Here is a 26,323-nt window from a genome sequence, read left to right as displayed (position 1 = left end):
CGTGAACAGTCCAGTTGAGCTACAAACTTCAAGTGTGTTCAGAGATGTCTATATGTCTAAGATATCCAAAAATCCCTGGGCGTTTTAAGAAGGCAAGTCTGACTGTCAGAGCTAAAAATTCTATCTGCTAAAGTTAGGGTTGAAATTCAAAGTTTTTTGTTTGTTTGTTTTTGGTTTTTTTTTTTGTACTCTGGCTGTTTTTTATGTTGTCTTCTTGAGATCCATTCTGTGCTTTCCCTGCTGTCTATCGTACATAGAAATGTCAGAAGTTCCGTGAGGAAAGCGCTTCTTAGGGATTGTCAGTGCTAACTTTGGAAACTGACATTGCTTTCATAGTTCATCTGAGGTTATCATTAGCTTCTGATAAGGCCTGGCAAAGTAGGGATTGGTAGAGGATCTGTGTAAGTGCGAGCCGACTGTGGAAACCTTTGTGCTTTGCGGATTGCTAGCCAAAGCCCCCGAGTCCTCGGTGCAAGCATATGGTCTGAATAATAATCATTTTTCTTATATAATGTATCATAAGATAAGCTTCAACCTGTGATTGTATTGAAAATCATGTTTGCTGTGAACAGCCGAAGAGTCTGAGTGGGACTAATTGTCTCAGGGTGAATCGATGGTGTCTCCTGTCAGCTTTGAGCTTGGGCTTCTGTGTCTATGAGAAAACAGACTCTGTGTCCTGGGCCCACACCAGCATCCTTCTCAGCTCACTTGGGGATTTGAGCTTGGAATCTTTAATTCAGTGGAGCCCTTTTTTTAGCTGGTTTGTTGACAAGCTACCAACATCCATCAAATATGCCAGAGTATGCCTTCAGAACTCTGTCTTTCTCAGAAAACAAGCTCTGACAGCTGGGTCAGCAATTATGGGCCCAGTGGGAAATCGGCCAGTGCTGGCATTTCTCAGTACCGCTGGGATGGAGGGGAGTATGTGCTGGTTTTATCTTGACCTAAAAGGACAGCTTTGTGGGCTGTAGGACCTACCTGCCCATATCCTGCACCTTTTTGGGTCCCCACATGGGCTGTCCTTCATATTCTGGAGAAATCTGCCAATGTATAACCACCTTAACGGGCCACAAATTGAATGGAATTAAATTCACAGTAATGAGATCCTAAAAATTGATTTTGAGACAGAGGAAGATTGTCCACTCTGGGAACTAAATATCTAACAGCTGTCTTCTCTGCAAGAAGAAATTGGGGAACGCCGCTGGGGAGGGGCGGGACGGGTAGCCAGGACTGGAATGTGGGCTGACCAAACAATACAGTGGGGTTTATCACTGTCTTCCTGTGCTGAACATGGGTGCTCACATGTGTTGAGGGAGGTCAACAAATTTTGAATATAAGAATGTCTTACTGAAGTGAGACCACAGAAATATACTGAGAAAGGGGGTTTGAGCTTAGTGGAGATAGTGAGGGTGGGAAAGGCATTCCACGTCTACCCTAAAAAAAGCCTCTCAGAAGTTTGTGTGGTTTCCCTGGTCCTCTTAGGAACAGCACTGCTCTGAGCGAAAAAAGAAGTACAACAGAGTGGGGACACCAGGGAAATTCATATCAACTTTTAAGGAAAAGAAAACTTCCTATTTAACATTATCTTCCTTTTCAAGTTTATTTATTTATTTTGAGAGAGAGAGAAAGAGAGAGCAGGGGAGGGGCAGAGAGAGAGAGAGAGAGAGGGGAGGGAGAATCTCACACACCATGAGATCAATCCCAATGTGGGGCTAGATCCCACACACCATGAGATCATTACCTGAGCCAAAATCAAGAGTTGGACGCTTACCCACCCTGAGCCAGCCGGGAGTCCCATCCTTATCTCCCTTTTAAATTGGCATCTCCTTTCTTGTATTCACATTCCCACACACATACATACTCTCTAGAGCATGATTCATTCTCCTTGTACAAAGTCATGTACATTCTCCTTGGACATGAGATGTAAGTTTTGTTGTATCCTCACACCCACCCATTTTTTTCAGAGGAAACATTGATGGTTTCCGGGTCACACAACTTATTACCATGTGTATGCCTTTGGGCAAGGTACATAATCTTTCTGTGCTTTGGCTTCCCCATGTTACACATAGGGAAAAATATGGACGTTGCAGCGCTGTTGAGAACGTTAAATCAGGCAATATGTCCTAATTTGCTCCTTTTTTTCCCCTAGAGAATGGATTACTTCATCCACAGTAAGAAATTTCTATGGGTGGCTTAGAGAGGCTGTGATAAAGGACACAAAAGATATATTTAGTTTTGTCAGTTAGTTTCTTGGTGCTCTTAAAACTATATTCTGAGGTGATTACATACTTTTCCACCTGCCATTAGGGGCCTATCTCTACCCATTAAGCACCTTGCAACACACTTCATTTTCCTTCCCTTCCCTTCCCTTCCCTTCCCTTCCCTTCCCTTCTCTTCTCTTCTCTTCTCTTCTCTTCTCTTCTCTTCTCCTTTCCCTTCCCTTCCCTTCCCTTCCCCTCCCTTCCCTCCTCCCTTCTCCTCTCCTCTCCTCTCCTCTCCTCTCCTCTCCCCTCCTTTCCTTTTTTTTTTCTTTTTCTTGGTATTTTTAAAAAGATTCTTCTTTCAGTTGCTTGTAAAACATGAATGAAGGTGTTCATGTCTGTAACCAGACCCCATGCCACAAATTAAATCCTGAAAATACTTAATGAGAGAATCAGGACAAAGTGATTACAATAATAAATAAAGAGAGAAAAGCAGTGTATTACAGACTTGTTTTTCTTCACAACCACAATTTAAAAATATTTTCATTTTTCTGTAAACTTTTCTTTTTCTCTTTAACTTCCTGTTTCTTCTTCTGAGAAATGGTTGACACATTTTACGTGTGACTCCATATTTCAAAAGGTTCAGTGTGTTTGCCTGAAGTCTCTTGGGTTGTCAAAGTATCTTTCTCATTAGTCATTGGTGGCCTTGGGTGGAAAGCCTCCACTCTGCACCAGGCCAAGTCTGTCTTTCTAGAGGGGGCCTTTCACCTCTGCACTGGCGAGCATGTGTCTGCAGGGAAAGCACTTGTCACATCCCAGGTGGCCGAGCATGTACTTCCAGGGAAATTAACCCTCTGAGTGTGAATGGGTAGCCAGACTCTTAAATGGTGGGGACAGGTAACATGACAGGAAGTTAAGGGACAATCGGCAGTAATACCTTTGAGCATGGTTTCCTTACTGGGCCCCTAAGTCATTTCACAGGTGTTTCTGGACAGCATAATGTCCTGGGCCCAATGCTGGGCTCTGAGTCAATGAGTTGGTTAATACACATCTGGCCCCTGCCCTCATGGGATGCTCTGTCACGCTGGAAACAACCAAGTGTCAAATACCATTTGGGAGGCGCATTGTGAAGGAAGTATCAGGGCATTTAGGGAAAACTCGCTAATCCCTAACCCGTTATGGAATGGCCAAGCACCTGCCTGACAGCTGGAAATGAGAGTGTCAGTGAGACAGGGGTGGACCTCGTGTAAGTGCTCAGCACATGCAGAGTGGGTAAAGTCAGGTGGGGCAGGTTGGAATCCCGGCTCCGCCCCTTGCTAACTTCATACTTATGCACCTCTTTGAACCACAGTTTCTTCACTTGTAAAACTGGAACCCAAATAGTAGGTTCCTCATAGGCTGATTGAAATCAAGATCACATAAATCTATATCTGTATCTGTATAGATATAGATATAGATATAGATATAGATACAGATATAGATATACATGACATCACAGGGCTCATGGTGTGTGCTCTCTACATACCCAGACTACTCCCCATGTTGCACATGCATGTATGTTGAAAGTACATTGTGCATACAGTGGAGTCAGGGTTGGGGAAGGAAGTCAAAGATGAGGTGGGAAAGCAGGAAGGCCAGATCACAGGAAGTCTCAGAGACAGAATTTAATTCTCAGTGTAAAGGGAGTTCACTGAAGGGCTTCAGTGAAGGTGATGGGTAATGTTACTTATGTTTTATGAAGATGAGAGAATGGGTCAGAGGGAAGTAGCAAACGTACAGTCAGGGACGGCAGTTACAAGGCTATTTTAAGACTATGAAGGTGATGATGTAGGCTTGAATGCATACCTGCTCAGTGTGATATGACAGATACTGAATCAACTGTGTTCTTTGGATCGTCTTCATACCATGCACAAATCTTTACCACTGTAAGTAATGCCTTTGGATTAATGATGGATGAGATGAGGGGTGTGAGATACTGACTCTTCATTTCCAGGTACGGTTTATGGAATTCTCATGATGACTTTGTAGGGTAGGCTTTGCTTAGCCCTATTGTACAGATAAGAAGACTGAAGCTCAAAGACATCACTTGAGTTGCCTCAAGTCTTCCAGCTTATAAATGGCAAGACCATAATTGAAACCCAGGACTGTTAGACTTCCAACAATATTTGTTGTTTTTGTTCCTGTTGATTGCCTCTGTCTCCTTTAGGTTTTGTGGCAATAGGGAGATGTGTTTTCTTGGAGGTAACCTAGGTCATCAACACTTATATCACCAAATTAGTTACTAGATTAGCCAGACATTAGAGGGAACATAATGCAGGTCATAAGTGCTGTGATGGATCAGGAGGGAGGGGAGTAGGGCCATGGGAGTGGAGAGAGTTCCTGTGTACTTCAAGCTGAGACACAGGGCACAAGGTGTGTCTGTGAAGTAATAACACACTCCCTTGTTTACTCATGAAAGCATTTGTCCCACACCCACAGACAATAGAGTGTTTCAGCTTTCTGTTCCCATAACGCTGGGTATACTCTCTATTGGAGCTCGTAATAGCCCATACTAGTGTGGCTGTCCATAAATAGTATGTGTTGTATCAATTCACTCAACAGCAGGCTCCTAAGGACCCAGTTTCTTACCCAGAGTCTGGTGCAGTGACAGAGGGGGACAACTGGAAGAGAGTATGGATTCATAATGTATGCACCCAGCACTCATGAAGAATTGCAAATAGAGTGTGAGAAGCTGGGGCAAACTTGGCATCCCCTGGGCAGTAATCCATTGACTCAAAAAATGGAAAAATGGAATAGCACCATTTTGGGTGAGAAAGTGGAGTGTGACCCACCAGATTGGACTGGTTAGGAACTCAGGTCCCTCCAGTCATTCCAATGTTATTAATACCCCTACTGCCTATCATTGATGTAACACAATGTGTCAGACATGATGGCATCACTTTGTACGTATTGTCACTTTATATGTATTAGCACATTTAACTCTTACTGCAGTCTTCTCTGAAGAATGTTAAGTACCCCATTTTACAGAGGAGGAAATCAAGTCTCAAAGAGATAGAGTTGCCCAAGGTGACTCAGCTAGCAAGCTATGACTATCATTGTTTAAAATCCATAACCTTATCTATGCATGGACTCATTACAACATAACTGATGACATATTGTTGTCTGTGGCCTCCATTTGCTTTGGATAGGAGTCCAGTTCAGGGGACAGGTGTAGGGGTAGCGATGGGTGGTATGGGAAGGGTCTAAGGGAGGTGGGAATTGATGAAAACCTCTGTAGCTGAAGTATTTCTTTCTAGGGTCTAAGGAGTCCTCAGCAACCTTTTGGTTTGAATCACTTTGTTCCTTAGGAATAAATTGCTAAATTGCATCTTAAAACTAATTACAGTAAAAGTATGATTTCACTTTTACTTTCATTTCATAATTTTGGCTTTACAAAGAATGTTTCTAGATCCTTGGCCAAAATAATATACTTAATTTATCATTGTGTATGCTCAAGCTGAGCATTTTAATTGCTTGACGAATAATGAAAAATTGAGTTTTTATGAGTGCTTGGTTTCAAATAAGACCAATCCCACCCCTTCCATACACCATTCACCACTGTCCCACTCACATAAGATGGTAAATAATGAATCTGTCTCAAGTTATATTAAATAGTCTTGAATTTTTTCTATTGTAAAAGTAATAAGTGTTCATTGTAAAAGTTTTTGTAATTAAAAAAAAATAGGAAAACTAATGTGAAAATAACATAGAACACCTCCCAAGTAGAGTCTCTATTAACTTATTTTTAAGGACTTACTTTTTTAAAGAGTGGTTTTAGATTCACAGCAAAATTAGGTATGCAGATTTCCCACATACCGCCTGCTTCCACATATACAGATCCTCCTCTGTTGTCAGCATTCCCTGCCAGAATGGTAAATTTACTACAATTGGTGAACCTACCGTCCCCATAATTTTGCCTTTTCTAGAACATCATACCGTTGGAATCATACAGTAGCCTTTTCAGATTGGCATATTTCACTTGGTAATACACATTTAAATTTCTTTCATGTCTTTTCATGGCTTGCTAGCTCATTTCTTTTTAGTGCTGAATAATATTCCACTGTCTCGATATACCAGTTTATTTATACATCCACCTACTGAAGGACATCTTGGTGGCTTCCAAGATTTGGCAATTATGAATAAAGCTGCTATAAACATCCATGTGCAGATTTTTGCATGAACATAAGTTTTCAACTCCTTTGTGTAAATACCAAGCAGTGAGGCTGCTGGGTAGTGTGATGAGAGTATGTTTAGTTTTATAAGAAGCCACCAAATTGTCTTCCAAAGCAGCTGTACCATTTTGCATTCCTACCACAAATGAATGAGAGTTCCTGTCACTTCACATCCTCACCAGCATTTCTTGTTGTCAGTGTTCAGTATCTCGTTCTTGTTTTAATTTGCCTTTTCTTAATGACACATGGTGTGGAGCATCTTTTCATATACTTACCTGTCATTTCTATAATTTCTTTGGGGAGGTGGGAATCCGTATTAACATTTTGACATACAATTTTCAGATATGTTTATTCATATCTACAAAGTGAGTTGATTTAAATCACGATCTTTCTCTTTACTTTCTCTTCTTTGCTTTAACAATAGTAATTGAACACTTTTTATATATAAAAACTAAAACGAGAGCTATCACTGACACAGGATAAGTCAGGGATGGTAAGGGTGCCATATATTTGCCTTCCCTATACAAACAGCAAGTTTTCCTTTACCGCATATTCTTTTCCACTGAACTCAGAGGAGACCTCACAATATTTTTCAACACAGGTTCTAAGAAGACAGTACTATTCAGTTAATTGTGGAATGATAGACTGTATTTTTCCATCTCTAACCTTGAACCTGAGATGAGGAGGTCAAGTGGCTCCAGATATCAGAAGCAAATTGATAATGAAGATCAATCATGAGAGATTATTACTACCAGGCACCTGACATTGTAGAGCCTGATGTAGGTACTTACAGTATTCTCACCCTGTCCCCTCAAGCAAAATATGACATATCACTAATGAGGGGTTTTACTTCCAGGCTACTAATCAGTTCACTTTGATTCAGTGTGTGATGCTTGCTTATAAATGAATAATCCCCCCTGAGTCTAATTAAGTTGATCCTAGTCTATATGCTTCCTGTTGAGATGGGACCTTCCCAATGTCAAGAACATTCCTATAACTTGGACAACAACTACGATGGGAAGCAGGAAGAGCAATTATGAGGATATTAACTGATCTCTCTCTCTCTCTTTCTCTCTCTCTGCCCAGAGTCAGATGTCGCTGACTTTGATGGCCGAAGCTCCCTTCTGTACAGGTTCAATCAGAAGCTGATGAGCACTCTCAAAGATGTGATCTCTCTGAAATTCAAGAGCATGCAAGGAGATGGGGTCCTGTTCCATGGAGAAGGTCAACGTGGAGACCACATCACTCTGGAGCTCCAGAAGGGGAGGCTCGCCCTACACCTCAACTTGGGTAGGGTCAGGCTTTGCTCCTTTCTATGTAGAGATAGCAGGAACTCCATTTTGTAGTGGGTCACAGTTCCTTATTGCCCAGGTGTATCAGGCGAAAATTGCTGGAGCTCAGTGTAAGTGGTGTTTTCCCCTTTTACATGTCAGAGAAGAAAAAATTACCATTTTGTGAAATAGTTAAGCTGTACATAGCATTCTTTGAAACAAGAAAGTATTGGCAAGTAGGGAGCTCTACAAGTTCATTGCTATCATGTATGTATGTATGTATGTATGTATCTATCTATCTATCTATCATCTATCTATCTTTTTTAGTAATAGAATTTAATTTGAGCACATTTAACACACATGAACATATAGTTTTTTTAAACTGAGTTGAATCTTCAGCAGCTTTTTTTTAAGTTTATTTATTTTTGAGACAGAGAGAGACAGTATGAAGGGGGGAGGGGCAGAGAGAGAGGGAGACACAGAATCGGAAGCAGGCTCCAGGCTCTGAGCCATCAGCCCAGACCCCGACACAGGGCTTGAACTCATGGACTGTGAGATCGTGACCTGAGCTGAAGTCAGACGCTTAACCGACTGAGCCACCCAGGCGCCCCCATGAACATATATTTTAATGAAGCTTGCTCATAAGCTATTCTGATTGGTATATTTATGACCAATCATAAATTGGTACATTTATGAAAGTTGAATCCCAAGAGAAAAATAGAGAAGACGCATTTTAATTTATTTGGTTTCTTTCTTTCTTCTTTCTTTCTTTCTTTCTCTCTCTCTCTCTCTCTCTCTTTCGTTTGTTCTTTATCTTTCTGTTTTTCTGTCCTTTTTCTGGTTGAAGGGAGATAGAAGGTCATATGTATAGTGGGAAAGTCTAAGTTTCTAGGCAAACACAGTTTCCTTCAAGTGCCCTGGTCGTGCCAGGATGAGCCCTAGACTTGCCAAATACCAGTTAATTTGGTACAGAATGTCCTCCTGCCTTCTGTGCATTGAGGACACTGGCCTCCTCTTGTGGGCTGGCACCCAGCATGGCCTCACCACAGGCAGGCCATCATTGTAATCAACTTCCTATTCCAGGGAACAAAAGAGAAGGGAACAGCCTCCTTTGTGTGCTCAAAGGTACTTCTGAAGGAAGAGTGAAACAAGTGCTGACGGCAGGGGGCAGAATTCCCAGAGGTGCAAAAGCAAACCTAAAAGCTCTTCTGTAGAGAAACCAAAAGAAAAAAAAAAACACACACACACACAAAAAAGCAAACAAACAAACAAACAAACAAACAAAAAAAAAAACACGAGCCCATGCTGAAGGAACAGCAAGTGCCATTCCTTATGAGAATGATTCCCTGCCTCTCATTCATATTTGTTAACATTTGGGAAAGGGGCGGTTATGGTACTTGTGGAAGATAATTATCACTAAGTATTCGCTATCAGAGTAAAGAAGGACAGTCATAGCAGAATCGAGTTTGTAAGTTCAAGTTGCATGGAAAGCTGGAAAAAAATCTCAAGTATACTTTCACAATTAGGAGGAGAGACATAAGAATAAAGATTAGTGTGGACTTATCCCAAAAGCCAAACTATGTAAGCCTCTATTTTGAGTTATTTCTGAGTATCTTCTTACCCACCATGGTGAATATTGGCAGGGGTAACAGGGAAAACATCTGGAATCCCAAGTTTAATTCATAAAATTGACATCTAGTGCATTAGATTAAATATTCACCAAAAGCATCCTTAGAAGCAGAATTTTACCCAGAAGAAAGCAGCAAGAGGATTTGCCAGTAACCTGATTAATTGTATTAACATACATGCAAAAGCAACTCAACAATGAATTATCTGAAGGGCGGGCATACACATATTCAGCAAAAGTTGTATCAGTTTATTAACTGGCCTTCAATTTTGAGGAAGGGACTATGGATGAATGGAGTGGAGCCCCTCAACTGGCCATGCCTCAGAGAGCACTGTGCGTTGTGAGTGAAGTTACAATTATTTGTCAACGCCAGAGCAGGCGCCTTCTGATGACACTCAGTCTTCCAGTTGCTGCCATTCCCAATTATGTATGCTGTCCCTCTACAATGCTCTGCTCCAGCATGCATAATCCAGTGTTGCAAACCAGTTTCACTCACAGTATTGGATGATGGAAAGGAGTAGTAGGTGTGGTCACTCAACAGAACTGTTTTCATTGCAGACACGTGCCAGCTATTTGTTATGGGGAAAGTCACATAACCCACAAGCCTCTGTTTACCTATGTAGAATCCGGGGCTAAGGAATAACTGTCTTGTAGAGCATGGACACGAAAACCAAAAATATTATAAATTAATATTCCATGTCAGTAAGTGAACCTAATGAAGGATCCCAAAGATAAGCTCTTAATATTGCTCATTTCTTCATCAAATAATATCCAAATGCCCTGTACTCTTCTCCATGCCAACCTTCCTGAAAAGAAATGGTGTATGAAATAAATAGGACCTATTCCTTGCAATGAAAAACAAGGCAAGTCTATTTTCCCCAGATTCCATGTGCCCTGTTTTTCTAATCAGGATGGTGACAAAGTAAAACCTCACTGAGTGAATGATTCAGTAGTGAGAATATGTTCTTCATCTAGTCTGCATAGTTTGAGAATTTCTTCATCTTAGAAAATGAAATGCTGTGGATTTGAGTGTTCCCTGTACTTCCCTGTTTGAAGCAGCCACCTAACTTTCTTATAAATCAGTGCCAATTTGCATGTTTCTTCTCTAGAGAGACACTGCCACGTATCAGTTCCTTAGCCCTTCCTACCTCACAAATAGGCAGCAGATCTCTGGAAGCACTAAGTTAAGGGCACGGGGGATGATAACTGCTTTGATTTGCTCATAACAGACAATCTGTCATGTAGATTGCAAAAGGGCAGGACAACATTTGTTCATTTCTATAGCTCCAGAACTTAGGAAAACACCTGCCCAAAAATGAATACATTGGAAAAAGGGGGTTCCATCTAAAATAGCAGGGGCTGGCACAATGCACGTTGTTACCGTTGGGCTTGCTCACCCCAAGCCTGTGCACCTGGCTCCCTCATGTGCCTCTCTCTCTCTCCTATGATGGCGCCCTGCTATTTATAAAATCCCCACAATGTGTTAGGATCCTAGCCAATCTTCAAAGCAGCCCTGTTAGGTGAACAAACCAAATTAGCCCAATTACCCATAAGGAATATTAAGATCAAAAAGAATAAATCACTTCAGTTTACACAGTTAGCTATAAGGTATCGCCACTGTTAAAATGTATTATATCCAATCCATTTTTTCACTGTTATGTTCAGATTATAAAATATATGCCAGTTTTAGAAAATCTGAAGAAAAAATAAAATCATTATATTTAAGAAAAAACAGTCACTTGAAATCCTACAATTCAGTCATCTCTGCTATTAATGCTTTAGTATATTTTTCAAATGTTTTTTCTTAAATATTTATATAAACATTTTACATAGTATACAAAATTCATGTTCTTTCTATGTTGCCACACAGCCTCTGGAATAGAAAGAATTCATGTTATGCATGATCATGTGTACCTATTAATATTTTAAATTTTGTAAAAGAAATGAATCAAGAATAGAAAGAAAGAAGGAAGAGATGGATGTGAGGGGGGAGGGAGGAGGGGGAGAAAGAGAGGCAGAGAGAGAAGGAAGGAGGGAGAAAGAGAAAGAGGCAGAGAGAAGAATGAGGGGAGAAAAAGGGAGGGAGAGGGAGAGAGAAAGAGAGGAAGAAATAAAGAGGCAGAGAGGAAAGGAGAGAAGGAAGACAGGGAGGGAGAGAGACTGAGAGACAGAAAGAGAGACAGAAAAAGGAAGAGGCAGAGAGGGAGGGAGGGGAAGCAGGAGGGTGAGAGAAGGAATGAGGGAGGAAGAATCCAAGAATCCAAGATAGTGGGCTAAAGGATAGTCCTAGGCCAATGAAAGAGGTAGTTGTTTTTGTGTTTCTTTTTCTTGTTTTGTTTTTTTTTTTTTTTTTCGTTTTTTTGTTTTTTGTTTTTTCCCCTTCCCAGCTCTCATGGGCACTCCAGCAGCCTTTCCTTTAGTGACAATTCTCCAGTGTGTGTCCTTATCTAATCTGAGACTTTACAATTCAGCAATTCAGGAGAAGAGTGGAGGGGTTCAGCACCATGGACAGCTGCCAAGGCTCCTTCTTGGGAGTCCTATGGGCTGTAGTTCTTTTCAAGTGATGCTCTTTCCTGGCTGATTCACATTGCCTAGTTACCTCTACTGTGACTGACTTGGACAGGTCAGTTCTATGGTGAAATTGACCTAGGTCAACCCATTTAATTAATTTCTTAGGGTAAAGCAATATTTTTTTTTCCCCTAAAAGTATTAATGGGAAAGAGATTTCTTCTTGTAAGGAGATTATAGAGACTCCTCTTCTCACTCTGTACACATCTCATTCACACTACCTGTGGCAGTCTGCCCTCTGCAGAATTCCAATGGCACAAACCCACACATACAGGTGGGAGAATCAAAGAGCTGAGACATTACATGACTGGGAAACTGTTGTAAGAACTAAGCAAGACATCAATAGTGCATGTTGGTCATTCATCCTTACAAGAGTTCAGTGCCTTTGAACTGAGGCAGAATGTGCAATGTGCAGTAAATACAGCAGTAGTAAAGTGAGAATCCTGGAATAGCATAGACACACGTAAAGCAGTGTCCTTCGGGGAGCAAGCATAGGGTTCAGAGGCCAGAGCACTTGATTGAATATTCAATTTATTGTCATATCTGGAGATGTAGGTGATAGATCTGCATATTCTCCAAAAAGTAAAATGGACGTTTACTATATTTTTTGAAATCTAGACATTTGAATAAGTCAACCCACATGTATTTATAAAATGTTTATCATGTTTCTGAGTTGGTACTGAATACCATGGAAGATATTTTAAATATCGCCATTTTTGAGAGCCTGCACTTATGCCGTGTACCAGATACATTAAATACATATTTCATTTAAAATCACATGATAGTCCTAAAAAACTATCCAAACCCATTTCCAGATGAAGGAACTGATGGTCAGTGATGTATAGTCAGTTGCCCAAGATCACACAGTTGCATTATGTTAGACCTTGGATTAGAACCCTCTCCAGTCCCACCCCAATGCCCTGACATTAATAATTAAGACGTTATAAATCTTTATGAAATAATTATATATTAAATATCATGAAGTCCAAGTTCATATGTTAAATTGTGACAATGGAAGGATCAGGGTGGGAGAGAGGAGCCCAAAAAAGCATTATGGATGAACCCCGACTTACCTGGGCATTTTATTATGAAAAATAGAGGAAGACAGGTGTTTCAAAGTATCATGGGGATAAGGTGCATCCCATTTTTCATAAATTTTGTCACTAATGTAGTAACAATTTGTTGAACAAGTATATTAAATCAGATGCTAAGCTAGCCACTGGGGTTAAAAGTTCTATTTACCTGTCCCTGTATTCAGGGAGTTCTTAACCTGGTAAACTAATCATTTCTATTTACATTCTACCTTTTTAATTTTAATTTAAAAATATAATTATGTATTATCAAAACCATATACCATAACTGTATTAAGATAGTGTTTTTATGAGGACTTTAAGTTACAAAACAGATGAACATAAGGGAGGGGAAGCAAAAATAATATAAGAACAAGGAAGGGGACAAAAACCTAAGAGACTCTTAAGCATGGAGAACAGAGAGTTACTGGAGGGGTTGTGGGAGAGGGGATGGGCTAAATGGGTAAGGGGCATTAAGGAATCTACTCCTGAAATCATTGTTGCACCACATGCTAACTAACTTAGATGTCAATTTAAAAAATAAATTAAATAAAAATTAAAAAAAAAAAAGATAGTGTTTTTTAACATAGCATCAGTCACAGAAGATGGATACAAATTAGGGGTCAGACTTGAACAACCATCCCTAAATCTGGCAAGTGTTTTATTGAATGAATTTTAGAAATTTCCTAACAATTAAAGAAGTATGTTTCATTGCTTTAGTGATACATAAATATTTTCTCTGATTTGAGAGTCAAATCCACCGGTATCATGTGGCTTACTGTTAGCTTCTTTGTTTTGTTTTGTTTTGTTTTGTTTTGTTTTAATTTTTTAAATTTTTTTCTTTTTTTCCAGAAAGTCTCACTTGAGCACTTAGGAAAATATTCATTAGCCCTGCATCTTGCCAAACAAGGGTCTTTGTAATACTGGATAGCCTATGGAGTTGAAATTTGCCTTCTTCTAAATCTTAGTCTTCCCCCTTAGTGTTGCCCCATTTTTCTTTTCCACAACTTTTTGCTTTCCATCCATCAGACTCTTTCCTGCTAAGCTAAGCTGCATAACTCACACATGTGTATGGTGGGATGCAGAAGGTAAGAAATGAGGGTGAATGGGAGTATCTTTTTTTTTTTCCAATAAGGGTAGCAGTGAGAATATTAGTGTTGGAATAAGATAGAGCTGGGTTGTAACCCTAACTTGGTGTTCTTGGGTGAGTCATGTGTCTTCTTTGACAGAGCTTTTTGCAGGGTTTTGGTCAGGAACGATTGAAACAACATGTATAAAGTGCTCACATTATGTGAGAAGTTTATAATTGAATACCGATGTTGATAATCTGAAAAATTAAAGGTGGAAAGGTTAGTTCTGAAGGTCAGATGGAGGCAGGCATTAGAGACTTCCATACGAGTGGCCGCCTATTTCCTGAACAGTAAATGAAGCCCTTTCCACGAGTGACTTTTTGCAGAAATACAATGTGAAACAAGAGTTCCCTTTCCCTTTTGCTCAGGTGATCTGAAGTTCACCAATTGTGAAAGGTGATGTGGCATCTATGTTTGAACTCCTAACATAAGACCAAGCAAGAAGATCCAAACAAAGACGACTTTGGGTGAAAACCTAGTGATAATGTGTGCCCTTAGACAGAAAATGTTAAGTCTAAGTGTGGAGAAATTGACATGCATATCCACAGTATGTTGGCAGGGGACAAAGATGAGAAATTAAATCATAAATATTTTGGAAACATTACAAGCTTCCTGTAAAAATTGTTACCTGCTTTAGGGCCTTGAGAATATTTACATTTTTTCATTTTAAATTTATCTCAAACCACATGAAAACAAGTGGTTTTTTGTTTTTGTTTTTGTTTTTGAGTAAAACGTTGTTTTATTCCCTAACATGTTCCTGGCCTAAAAGGTAGCTTCTGCATATTTTTGTCTTTGACCTCCACAGTTGCCCATAGGCATTTTTATCTTGCCTTAAGAAATTGGAAACTACTGAAAGCTAGTGGTCGAACCTCACTTGCCACTGAGGAAAAACTTGAAATATGTATTTCAGGATAAAGAGTTTGATAATCTCTTGAGAATTAAGTGTTTCTTAATTTCTAATAATGGACATGTCTTGGTAAGATAGAACATTTCCTAGGACTAACATTCATCTTTCTTTATGGTAACATCTAGTGTAGGTACAATTCAAAACATCCTTCTTGATGAATTTCAGAAATTCCCTGTTTCCCCAATTGTTTAAACAAACTAATTTTCACTCAGTTTGTTTTAATACAAGATTTCTGAATGTTAGCGTAGGATGATTGATGGAGGTGTGGGTGAAATTCATTCACATCCTCCACTTTTTTGCTAATAAAGAAGTAACTTGTACTGCAGGGAATAGTCAGTAATTTACACATCACTTCTATATAGTTTTCAATGAACCAGGAATGCATGATAAGGAATTTGTTTTTAATGAATTTTATTATTTTTCTCATTATCAAAAATAGTTATGCCCACTCTAAAAACAGCGGGATAAAAAAAAAGAAATCAAAGCCTCTTAATATTTTAGTAAATGCATTTTTTTGTTTATTTTCACGTAGTGCTTATCTGTTTCCTTTCCATACTTGTTACTTAGTCTTTATATATACTTTTCTATCCTACCTTTTTATAATTTATTTTAAGGTTTTTTAATATTTATTTATTTTGGGGCACCTGGGTGGGTCAGTCGGTTGGGCGTCCGACTTCAGCTCAGGTCATGATCTCCTGGTCTGTGATTTCGAGCCCCGCCTGGGGCTCTATGCTGACAGCTCAGAGCCTGGAGCCTGCTTCCTATTCTGTGTTTCCCTCTCTCTGGCCCTCCCCTGCTCACACTCTGTCTCACTCTTTCTCTCAAAAAGAAATAAACATTAATTTTTGTTAATGTTTATTTCTTTTTGAGAGAGAGAGAAAATCCCAAACAAGTTCTACACTGTCAGCACAGAGCCCAACATGGGGCTTGATCTCATGACCATGCAATCATGACATGAGCTGAGATCAAGAGTCAGAGGCTTAACTGACAGCCACCAGGCTTCACCCCTGCCTTTTTATAATTTAAATCAGGAAGGTGCACACTATTTAATACCCCTTTTATTAAATGTTATTTTTTAATGTTATCAAAAAATGGCAGTTACTACTGAGTATACTTTTGAAATGATATAAATACTTTGTATGTATCATTTAGATTCATATGTAATATTCCATCTGGTGATTCTGCCTAAGTTTACTCAAAGTTTTTTTTTTTTTGGTCTCTTTCCAAACGATTAGACATTATCTCTAATATTTAAATTATTAGATATTTTTAAAACATTCATATTTTAATTTTAGTTAGTTTTTTTTTTTTAGAGGAGACATCCAGAAAGTAGGTTACTAAGTAAAAAGTTACGAACATTTTTTAGTTCCTAAGTACGTATTGATTTTTTTTTTTTTTCAAAAGAATTGGTGGGATTTTCTTTTGCATTATTTTTGGGCAATAAATAAATTTGACCAGGTAAGTAAACAATGTAAAGAAGGAACAATGTTAATTCACCTTTGAGGGCAGGTCAACAAATTGCTATAAATATTCATGAAAATTTCATAACCTATTTAGCATGAGAAGATAAGTGTGTTAATTAAGGTTCATGTTTTCATTAGGCGCAGTAAGACAGAAGTAGCTGCCTTTTATTTAAGAAGATATACAGTGTTGTTCCTCTGAAGTTTTAAAATTATGAGCAGGATTATTGGCTGAAATAGCAAACTTGGTGCAGTAAGATTAGGGTGTGGGAGAGGAAGGCTGACTTTAATGTTGATGAGGGTATATACTGATGGGATTACAGAAGGTACTTCCTCTTCCCAGGTGTTCTGAGGCATGACAATGGTGGTGATGGTGGTTCCAGTGGATAGAAGTAGGTAGACTATGGTGGTAGCAGCCAACTTGGAAATTTACTCCTTGAAGTTTCAGAATTTAAAGATCCCAATATACATGCCCAGAGAACCTTGATTCAATCAGGGTAACATATCAACTCATCCAATTTAGTATTACATTTGGAAGTTGTACACCTGGCTTACTTAAAAAAAAAAAAAAATCACCTAAGGATTTTAAAACAATGGATCAGGGACATATAGTTAGCTATTTAAAAAGACAAAAAGACAAAATAGGAGTGGGGGGTGCTGGGTGGCTCAGTCAGTTAAGCTTCTGACTTTTGGTTTCAGCTCAGGTCATGATCTCATGTTTGTGAGTTCGAGCCATGCATCTGGCTCTGCACTGACACAGGGGAGCCTACTTGGCTCTCTTGCTCTCTCTCTCTCTCTCTCTCTCTGCCCTTCCCCTGCTTGCTGTCTATCTCTTAAAATAAATTAAAATACGCTTTAAAAAGATAAAATAAAGGAGGAACTCTACCTTATGTCATATGCATCGGAATAAAATTCAAATGAAATGAAGTGGAAAAAATGGGAGAATTCTTTAATGATCTCAAAATGGAAGGGCATTAAAGTATAACAAAAATACATAAAACAAGCCATAAATGAAAAAGAAAATGGTGGCTTTTTCAACCAAGAATGTCTGAATGACAAAAAAAAAAATTTAAAAATAGAAAAAAATTTAAAGTGAAAGCAAAAAACAAAGAACAGCAACAAGGTATTGGCACCATTCACATTACAGACAATGGACTAAATACAAGTTGATAAGGAATTTGACACAAGAAATAGGCAAGAAATGTGAGGAAATAGTTCATAAAAAGGAATTAAAAATGAAAATATTTTCAAAATCATTCACTTTAAGGGAAATGTATATTAAAACTGCTCAGAAATATACTGTTTTTGTCTATTAGACAGGCAGAATTCCAAAAGCTTGAACATATTTTCTTGACAAGCCTGTGCAGAAGAATCCCTCTCATAACTTGCTGGTAGGAGTTTGAATTGTCACAACTTTCCTAGAGGACAATTCGACAGTACCTGTCAAAATTGCGTATGCGAAAACTTTTGACCACCAGATCCTTACCTAAGAATGCATGTTACAGAAATCCAAAGTGCTGTCTACACACATCCAAAGTGCTGTCTACATACAAGGTATTTGAGAAGTTTTAAGTATCAATAATAGAGAGGCTGCTTCAACATTTATTCATAGGAAACTGGTTAAAATGCATATCACATATATCATTCAATGGAATGCTATGTGGCTGCAGAAAAGAATGAGGCAGTTTTTATATACTGATGTAAGAAAACTCCGAAGATAAATTAAGGGAAAATGAAAAGGTACACAAAAGTTGTGCACTGTATTTCATCATTAAGGTAAAACATTAATGAGGAGAAATAAAGAATATCTTTGCATATGTATATGTGTGCATATGTGTGTATATAGTCTTGCATATATTGCTATATATGCATATATTTAATGTGTGTATGTATTGCATTTATATAAAGTATATATGTACATATAAGTTATATATACATACAGAGTGCATATATGTAAAGTATATATATGTGTATATATAAATAAATTGTGTGTGTGTGTATACACACACACTGGCTTGCATATGCCTCAGGTTTTTCCTGGAAGGAGAAAGAAGACATTAATAACAGCAATTCCTTATAGGACATATATGGAAGATTAGCATATGGAGGCAAGGATGGAGGAAGATTCATTACTGAATCCAGAAAGTTAAAATATATATATAGTCACTTTGACCCATTTGTAATTAAATTCACCTTTTGAAGCTGGAATAATAGTACAGACAAAAATATTTAAATACTTTGCTTTAATCATTATCCTTGGCTTTATTAAAGAACTCAGTATATCTCCAAAACCCACCAAAAGCAGCACATAGAATAAATAAGTAGGAAGAAAGGATATGGTTCCTTTTCCTTTTTTTTTTTTTTCATTCTGTGACTTGCAGTGGCTTTACATTTTCAAATGTTTAATGTTTGTGACTTACTGTTTAGAAATAATTGTTACATCATGCATTTTTAATTTTTAAGAAAAAAATTGAGGCACATACCAAAGTGAAATCTCTACTATTAATTTCACGTGGCTTATTACCTGGAACTAACTGTTTATAAGGCACACTAAGTTTCCTTCAATAGTTCATTAGCCTTTAGAAAAATTTTATTTTAAAAATAAAGGGTGTGTGTGTGTGTGTGTGTGTTTGTGTGTGTTATGGGGAGAGAGAGAAAAAGAGCAAGATAGAGAGGGAGATGTTCTCGCTCTTTCTTATCTCATGACTGGTACCACTTTTCATGCATCTGCTCAAGAAAATAAAAAACTAAACTAAAAGTCATCCCTAGGGGACTCTTCCTTTATTACTTCCCCCTCCAATATCCAAGGGAAAATATCCAAGTGAAGTTGCCACATGTTAGCTCCTTATTACACTTGGAAATGCATCCTTTATGCCTTCTCTTTTCCTAAGCCCCTGGGTCCCCCATCTGATCACTGCCAGTCTTACTTGCCTTCTGATCAAATTCTCATACAGCTGCCAAAATAATCTTTTTTATATAAGAGTAAGCAAACAACAACAAAAATTCCAAGACGCTCCTCTCTCACCCTCAATGTGATTTGAGTTCCTAATAAATTAATAAATTGCTTTCTTAGATGTTAATCTGAGTTAGTAATCTCTGATTTACTAATTCACCACATGCCCATTCCTTAAAGGTAAATGAGATGCATGGTTATGTCGCACACACTAGCACACTATTCCCAGATGATATAAGCCAGGCTGGTGTGGTCATGGCACACTGTTGCGTGGACTCCCCTACCACGTTCCTCTCTATCTCCTAGCCTTGGCACGTGCTTCTCCTTGGCTGTGTGGGGGTGTTCCTTCTTCCAGCCAAATCTTAAACCTGTCACTGTTCCATTGGAGCTTCACAGCTGCCTAGCCTGCATTTGCTTGGCTCCTGGCACTAAATGCTATATACCGGCAGCATACTTTTTATCAATTTACTTATTGAGAGACTCCACATTAAGACTTTCAAGGAGGGAAATAAGCCTTTTAACTCTGTATCTCCTTTATCTCCTTTAAATTTCACATGCCACTATATATCACTATAGCCAGCACAGGTAGATATCAGTGCCTTTTTTCTTTTTAATGTTTATATATTTATTTTTGAGAAAGTGAGCACATGGCATGTAAGGGAAGGACAGAGAGAGAGAGAGGGAGAAAGAATCCTAAGCAGCCTCTGTGCCATTAGCACAAAGCCCGATCCTGGGCTTGATCCCATGAACCATGAGATTATGACCTGAGCCGAAATCAAGAGTCAGATGCTTAATCCACTGAGCCACCCAAGTGCCCTGGTATCAGTGCCTTTTTATGGAAGGAAAGGAAGAAAGGGAGGGAGTAAGGAAGGGGAGAAGGAAGGAAGGAAGGAGAGAAAAAAAGAAGGAATGGAGAAGGTGAGGGGAGGAGGGAGAAAGAAAAAAATATCTTTTAATCGTTAGCATAATTTCACCAATGGCAAGAACTCAAACAATGTGGGATAATGAACAAATCAATGAAATAATGTCAGCTATGAATGCACCACCTATCATTTTTCAATTACAATAAATTTGATGCCCACCACCACCCCCATATGAAGCAACCAAGTGTTATGAAGGAAGCAGTGCCTTGGGGCCATAATGAAGGTGGGAGTGAGCAGCCTACGGGGGAAATGGCAGCTCCTGCCCCCTTAATGCCACACTGTTGAGCATGCTGTTACAGCGCTCTGGTAAAACATGACTTAGAAGAGAGGAGGAAGACATTCAGCTTTCAGTTTCTAAGGGGACCAAATAATAAAACACTCAAAAACTTGAAAGTTTATATATAAGTCATAATTAATTGCATTTAACTGCTCATTTAGCTAAATCTGAGCTGTTCTAAGGAAAAATGCTGTAATCTTTTGGACAAAAGGTACTGGCAGGAACTTCCATAAAAATTGGAGGAGGGACGTGGTGGGGGGCGAACAAGCCCAACTTGATGGAAAAATATACTTCTTCACCGGAATCTCTCATGGTCCCTCTCTCCTGAGAGCTGTCCAAGCTCCATTTCGGCTGAATCAATGCCTATGACCCATACTATCGTCAGAGTAAAAAGGCTCAGGTGGACCTGGATTTGAACCCTGGCTACATCTCTGGGTCATGGGTGCTTAACCTCACTGATCCTCAAGTTTCTTATTTGTGAAATTCAGATAATAATTTTCCCTAAGAGGATTAAAGATGAAGGGTATAAGCTTCCTACTTATGTGCTGTTCGTATAATATAGTAGGCACTTGAAAATGGCAGCGGATGTGATGATTTCCTCATCGTTGCCTTTGACCGCAGACTTAACCCAACTCAGTGTGCCCATTGCCTTCCCTTTACTTCTCCAGAATTAACTTTTCCTCCAAGGCATAACTCAAGATTCGTTTTCTTCATTCAAGAGTCGTTCAAACACAACGTATGTGTATTATCTCTAACTGTGATACCCTCTGTTTTCGATATGATTGATAACCATTAAGATATGGTTTATTTTATTATTTAATTGTTCACATTCTGCAAACGTGTCCTTTCATGTCTACAAGGGGATGTGTTTATCATCTGACCTAGATTTTGTTCTTTGAATCTGTGGGCGTACCTTGTTATTCCCTTACAAGCACAGCACGGTCCTGGGCCTGTGGAGGGAGAATCATGGTTGACCGTTAGGATATAGAGCTGGCATTGCTTGCAGAATGTTCCCGTACTCAAGACTGCCCTTGTGCACAGATGCCATCCCGTCTTCCTCTCTCCTTCACAGATGACAGCAAACCTCGGCTCAGTAGCAGCCCACCCTCAGCCACCCTGGGCAGTCTGCTGGATGACCAGCACTGGCACTCAGTCCTTATCGAGAGGGTTGGCAAGCAGGTGAACTTCACAGTGGACAAGCACACGCAGCATTTCCGCACCAAGGGTGAGGCCGATGCCCTAGACATCGACTATGAGGTGAGTTGACTCTCCCCGCAGGTCCCCAGGCCCCTTGCTCAGTATCAGTAAAAATTGGCCAACAGAAGAGCAATGGAGAGAATTGCTCAGGCAGCCTTCAGTGGAAGAGTCCAAGGAAGGCATCTGACCCGTGTGTGTGGGGTACATGCCTTGGCAGTAATGGAGCATTAGCAAATTGCGTGCATTTTAAAATCAGGAAATCTCCTTGTTCACTTTTATAGATGTGTTCTGCTTGTAGCCTTCCTGGATCACTGTGTAGTCTCGTAGTTACACTCAGCTGGACTGTTTTCAAAAATCAATTTTGAGAATAGCTGGGGAGATACAGAAATTATACTAATACAATATTATTTGTCAGTAATACCTGGGTTTAAAAAAAGAAAGATAAACAAAATCCAAAGGAATCTGAAATCCACACGATATGCACTTGTTTTTAACCTTCATTCCTATGCAAACTTTTGACAATACATGTGGACAGTTGGTTCTTTCTTGCTTTCTTATACAAGAGGCACCATGAAATGCACCAGACTTACAACACAAAGAAGATTGCACAAAATTCTGCAAACTGACAGCCAACAGTTATGCATCTTGGCTAGTAGTTCAGTTCAATAAGTATTGTGCCCCAGCTGTATACTGGACTTTGTTTTAAGCCATCAACATACAGAGATGGCTGAGACAGAGTTTCTGAGTTGGAGAAGCATACAGTCCAATAGCAGACCCAGACCCAGAGATGAGCTGCTGTGGCATAAGGGAGTAAAACCTACTGGGGGGAGAAGTGAGGGGTATTGCAGGGATACTGGGAAGAGGGTATTTGGCTCAACCTAGGGAGACCTGGAGGGCATCTGGAAAGAGACACTTTTGAGTCTTGAAAGAAGAAGAGCACTAGCCTGATAACAAAGGTTAGAAAGGCAGGCCAGGCCAGGCATGAGATATCACAGTCCAGTATTTATCGGGTTTGAAACAATAGACAGGCAATGGTATGTTGGACCAACTGATATTGACGCATGAGGGCCAACTGGTAGATTTTTCAGGAATTTTGTGAACTGGATGGCAAACATGGACTTTAAAAATTAAGTTAAATAAACTAATAATTCACTGAAGTATTTTTAAAAGTAATGCATTCATTAATTCCTCATCATTGTACTATGTTATATCAATTTATCCATCTATCCACCTACCTACCTACCTATGCATCTATCTATATGTACTCTTGAGGTTTTTTATATCTGTTGTATTTGTGTGGTAAAAATACTGTAAATTGGGTTTGCTACAGTACATCTCTTCCCAATTTCATATTCAGTGACATCCCTTTGGTAGTTTGAAATCCACCATGTTGAGTATATTTGTGCCAGGGATTTGGGCAAATGCTATAAATTAGGGCTTGGTTTATTGTTATGTAAATTGTCCAGACCAGGGATTTGTGAACTACAGCCCTTAGGTCAAGTCTGGCTTGAAGCCTGTTTTCCTGGAGCCTGTGAGTTAAGAATAACATTTACATTTGTAAAGGGTTGTTAAAATTTATTTTAAAAATTAAATAAAAGTGTATGTGACAGAGACTGCATGTGATCACCGATAAATGAATTCAGTGAAAAATCAACAAAAGCATTCTATAAGAATCAATTGGTTACATGGCATTTACAATAAAGGTTATTGTATGTTATTTGCAAATTGTGTCTACATGTTTCTATCAGTAAAATAATCTCATGCTTGTGTAGGCACACACACACACACACACATAACATACATGTGTGTGAGCCACACCCTGAACAGCCAGATTTTAAACCTTTATGAACATGCCACGTGAGGCAGGGTATGTTAGAGATCAAACATAAGAATTTGGGAAGACGCAGATGATGATAAGCCATGTGACCTGTGTTAGCGAACTTAAACTATGGGGGCTAAGGGGCCTCTGAAGGACATTTTGCAGGATTGTGGCTAGTTTTATGTTTTAGACTAGTAATTCTGAATGTCTGTTTCAGGAGTCAGCCCAATTAACATCCCTTGGGGATTTGTTAAAAATAAAATTACTCAGGTCTCACCCAGACCTGCTGATTAGAAACTCCAGAGGAAGGGCTCAAAAATCTGTTTTTAGAAATTGCCCAGGTGACTGTGATGTACGCTACCATTCGAAAACCGCTGTTTTAATTTTTTTTAAATTTATTTATTTATTCTGAGAGAGGGAGAAATGGGGTTGGGGGGTGGGGGAGAGAATCCCAAGGAGGCTATATCACGTGAACTGCGAGCGCGTGACCTGAGCTAAAACCAAGAGTTGGGCTCTTAACCAACTGAGCCACCCAAGTGCCCCAGAAAATCACTGTTTCAGAGCAGTTACACTCTAGCTTAGACTTGAAGGCGGGGGATTGTTGGACAGATGGTGGGGATACTCTGTTAAGAGACAATTTCTGTCACCAGTGGGGTACATGCTAGAACAGCAGAGGTGGATATGAATAATTGAAAAATTAGGATCTGACTTATTTTTTTTCAATCACCATCATGAGCTGTAAGAAGGACTTCATCTTTTGATCCTAACTTTAGCTTAGCATACTGTTGATGAGATATGCCATGCATTAAATTCAAAAGAGAATTTGTCCCTTCTTGACTCAGAAAGATACCAGATCTTTTTTTTTTTTTTTTTGAGTGGCTGATAACTGGAAATCTATGAATATCAATTATCTTTCTTTGCCAAATTTAAGTAATTGCAAAAAGAGAAAAGAAGAAAGAATACACACAATATTGGAAAATATATCATTCATGAACTTGAGGACAACAGAAAACATAAAATCATCTCTATGTCTTATCATTTCCCCAAATACTTTAATTCTCCTGGCCTGGGAGATGGTTCTAAAATTCTCCCAGTTGCCTGATTTAACATTTATTTTCAAGCCTATGTCCACCTGTCTCTCCTGTGTAGAGAATCTTTATCGGATCACAGCTGAGTAGCATTAAAGTGAATGTCAGCATTTGAGGGAAATGGAATCCAGTGATGTCATTCAATTTATGGAAGTGGAACAGATTTCTTCAGGAAATACCTAAATTTCATGTTGCCTGATAAAAAGTATTTCCTAGGAAAGAAATATCTTGGAGTGTTCCTTTGAAGTAAACTCTGCTTCAGAGAATTCAGGCCCCTGCTGGAGTGCCCAGCTGGCTTGCTCCAGTGACCATATAGGAAAACAGATCGACTGTAATGGCGACCTTAGACGTTGGCTATATGAGAACACGGGAGTTATGTGTTGGGAGAAGTCTCTGGAATGACTGGAGCTCTCCAGCTTTTGCAGATTCACCTTAAAAACTATTAGAGAGAAAAGGAGCACTAGAATAGGAGTCTTGTGGGTTTTTTTTTAATTTTTTAATGTTTATTTTTGAGAGAGAGAGAGAGAGAGAGTGAGAGTGAGAGAGAGAGAGATACAGAGCATTAGCAGGGGAGGTGCAGAGAGAGAGAAGACATACAATCTGAAGCAGACTCCAGGCTCTGAGCTGTCAGCACAGAGACTGATGTGGGGCTCAAACTCACAGACTGTGTGATCATGACCTGAGCTGAAGTTGGACACTTAACTGCTGAGCCATCCAGACTCCCCAGGAGCCTTGTGTTCCAGTCACCACTTTGCCACTAATTGTGCAAACCCAGAAAATGAAAACTCTTAAGTTACCCAGAAGTAATATTAGCACCCTATTGGCAGGCAAAGATAAATAAAATATCTAAGTCTAACGTTTATTTTGTAACAGTATTATCTATTAATCAGGATCTAGGCTATTGATATTATTTCTGCCATGGGACCCTATGTGCACATATGAGCCCTGGATACCACCAGCCAGCAGGATAACTAAAATCAGCTCCTTGGGCTCCAGTGACCCATTGTCAGAGCACATCCTCCTGCTCTACAGTTATCCCCATTCAAATTTTATACCAAGGTTGAGTATATTATGAAAATCTATGTTCTTCTTAAAATTTTAGCATTAGGAGTTAATAATTGACAAGACAATATGCTAACTATGGTGGCCTTCCTTCCTTCACCTTAGACTACCTTGAGGATATCAACTAATGACATGATGTCTTTCCATGTGGCCCCATGAAGACTTTTGTTTCACTAAGATGTATGAGGTTGTTTGTTTCTGCTCCTGGCTAGTGCTGAGATCTTCTGTCAAAAGAGAGAGAGAGAGAGAGAGAGAGAGAGAGAGAGAGAGAAGCAGAAAGTATATAGATTCTTGTTTCACTTTGGGAAACTTATGCCAGTTTACATCACTCAGCTTATATGATTTTCTCCAAATGCCATGTGAGAAAGACTCTAACCATTCACTTCACTTCTGGCCTGGAGCAGAAGAATTTTAGGAAAGAGATATTTTTAGGATCTTAGTAAGGGCCCATTTCTCTGAGATTCTTATAATCCAATAATTCTTTTCCTATCAAGAGTGCTCAGTGACCCTGTTTACATAGCTGTTTTACAAGCACCAGAACTATTAAAAACATAGTTTG

The 26,323-nt window shown here is 39.2% G+C and overlaps 1 protein-coding gene across 4 annotated transcripts in view; it reads left to right on the top strand.

Annotated features, from left to right (window-relative positions):
* Positions 1-26,323, top strand: part of CNTNAP5 (contactin associated protein family member 5) — an 807,688-nt gene that overhangs the window by 365,781 nt on the left and 415,584 nt on the right. For all 4 annotated transcript variants that reach the window (XM_045479457.1, XM_045479456.1, XM_045479455.1 and 1 more), the window contains exons 5-6: positions 7,499-7,702; positions 21,671-21,855. In XM_045479457.1, coding sequence (XP_045335413.1) covers positions 7,499-7,702; positions 21,671-21,855 — 389 coding nt within the window. The remainder of the gene's footprint in view (positions 1-7,498; positions 7,703-21,670; positions 21,856-26,323) is intronic.

The sequence above is a fragment of the Leopardus geoffroyi genome, chromosome C1, assembly GCF_018350155.1.
Source record: "Leopardus geoffroyi isolate Oge1 chromosome C1, O.geoffroyi_Oge1_pat1.0, whole genome shotgun sequence".
NCBI lineage: Eukaryota > Metazoa > Chordata > Mammalia > Carnivora > Felidae > Leopardus > Leopardus geoffroyi.
The sequence above is the reverse complement of the archived record's forward strand: the minus strand, read 5'-3'. Positions and strand labels throughout refer to the sequence as shown.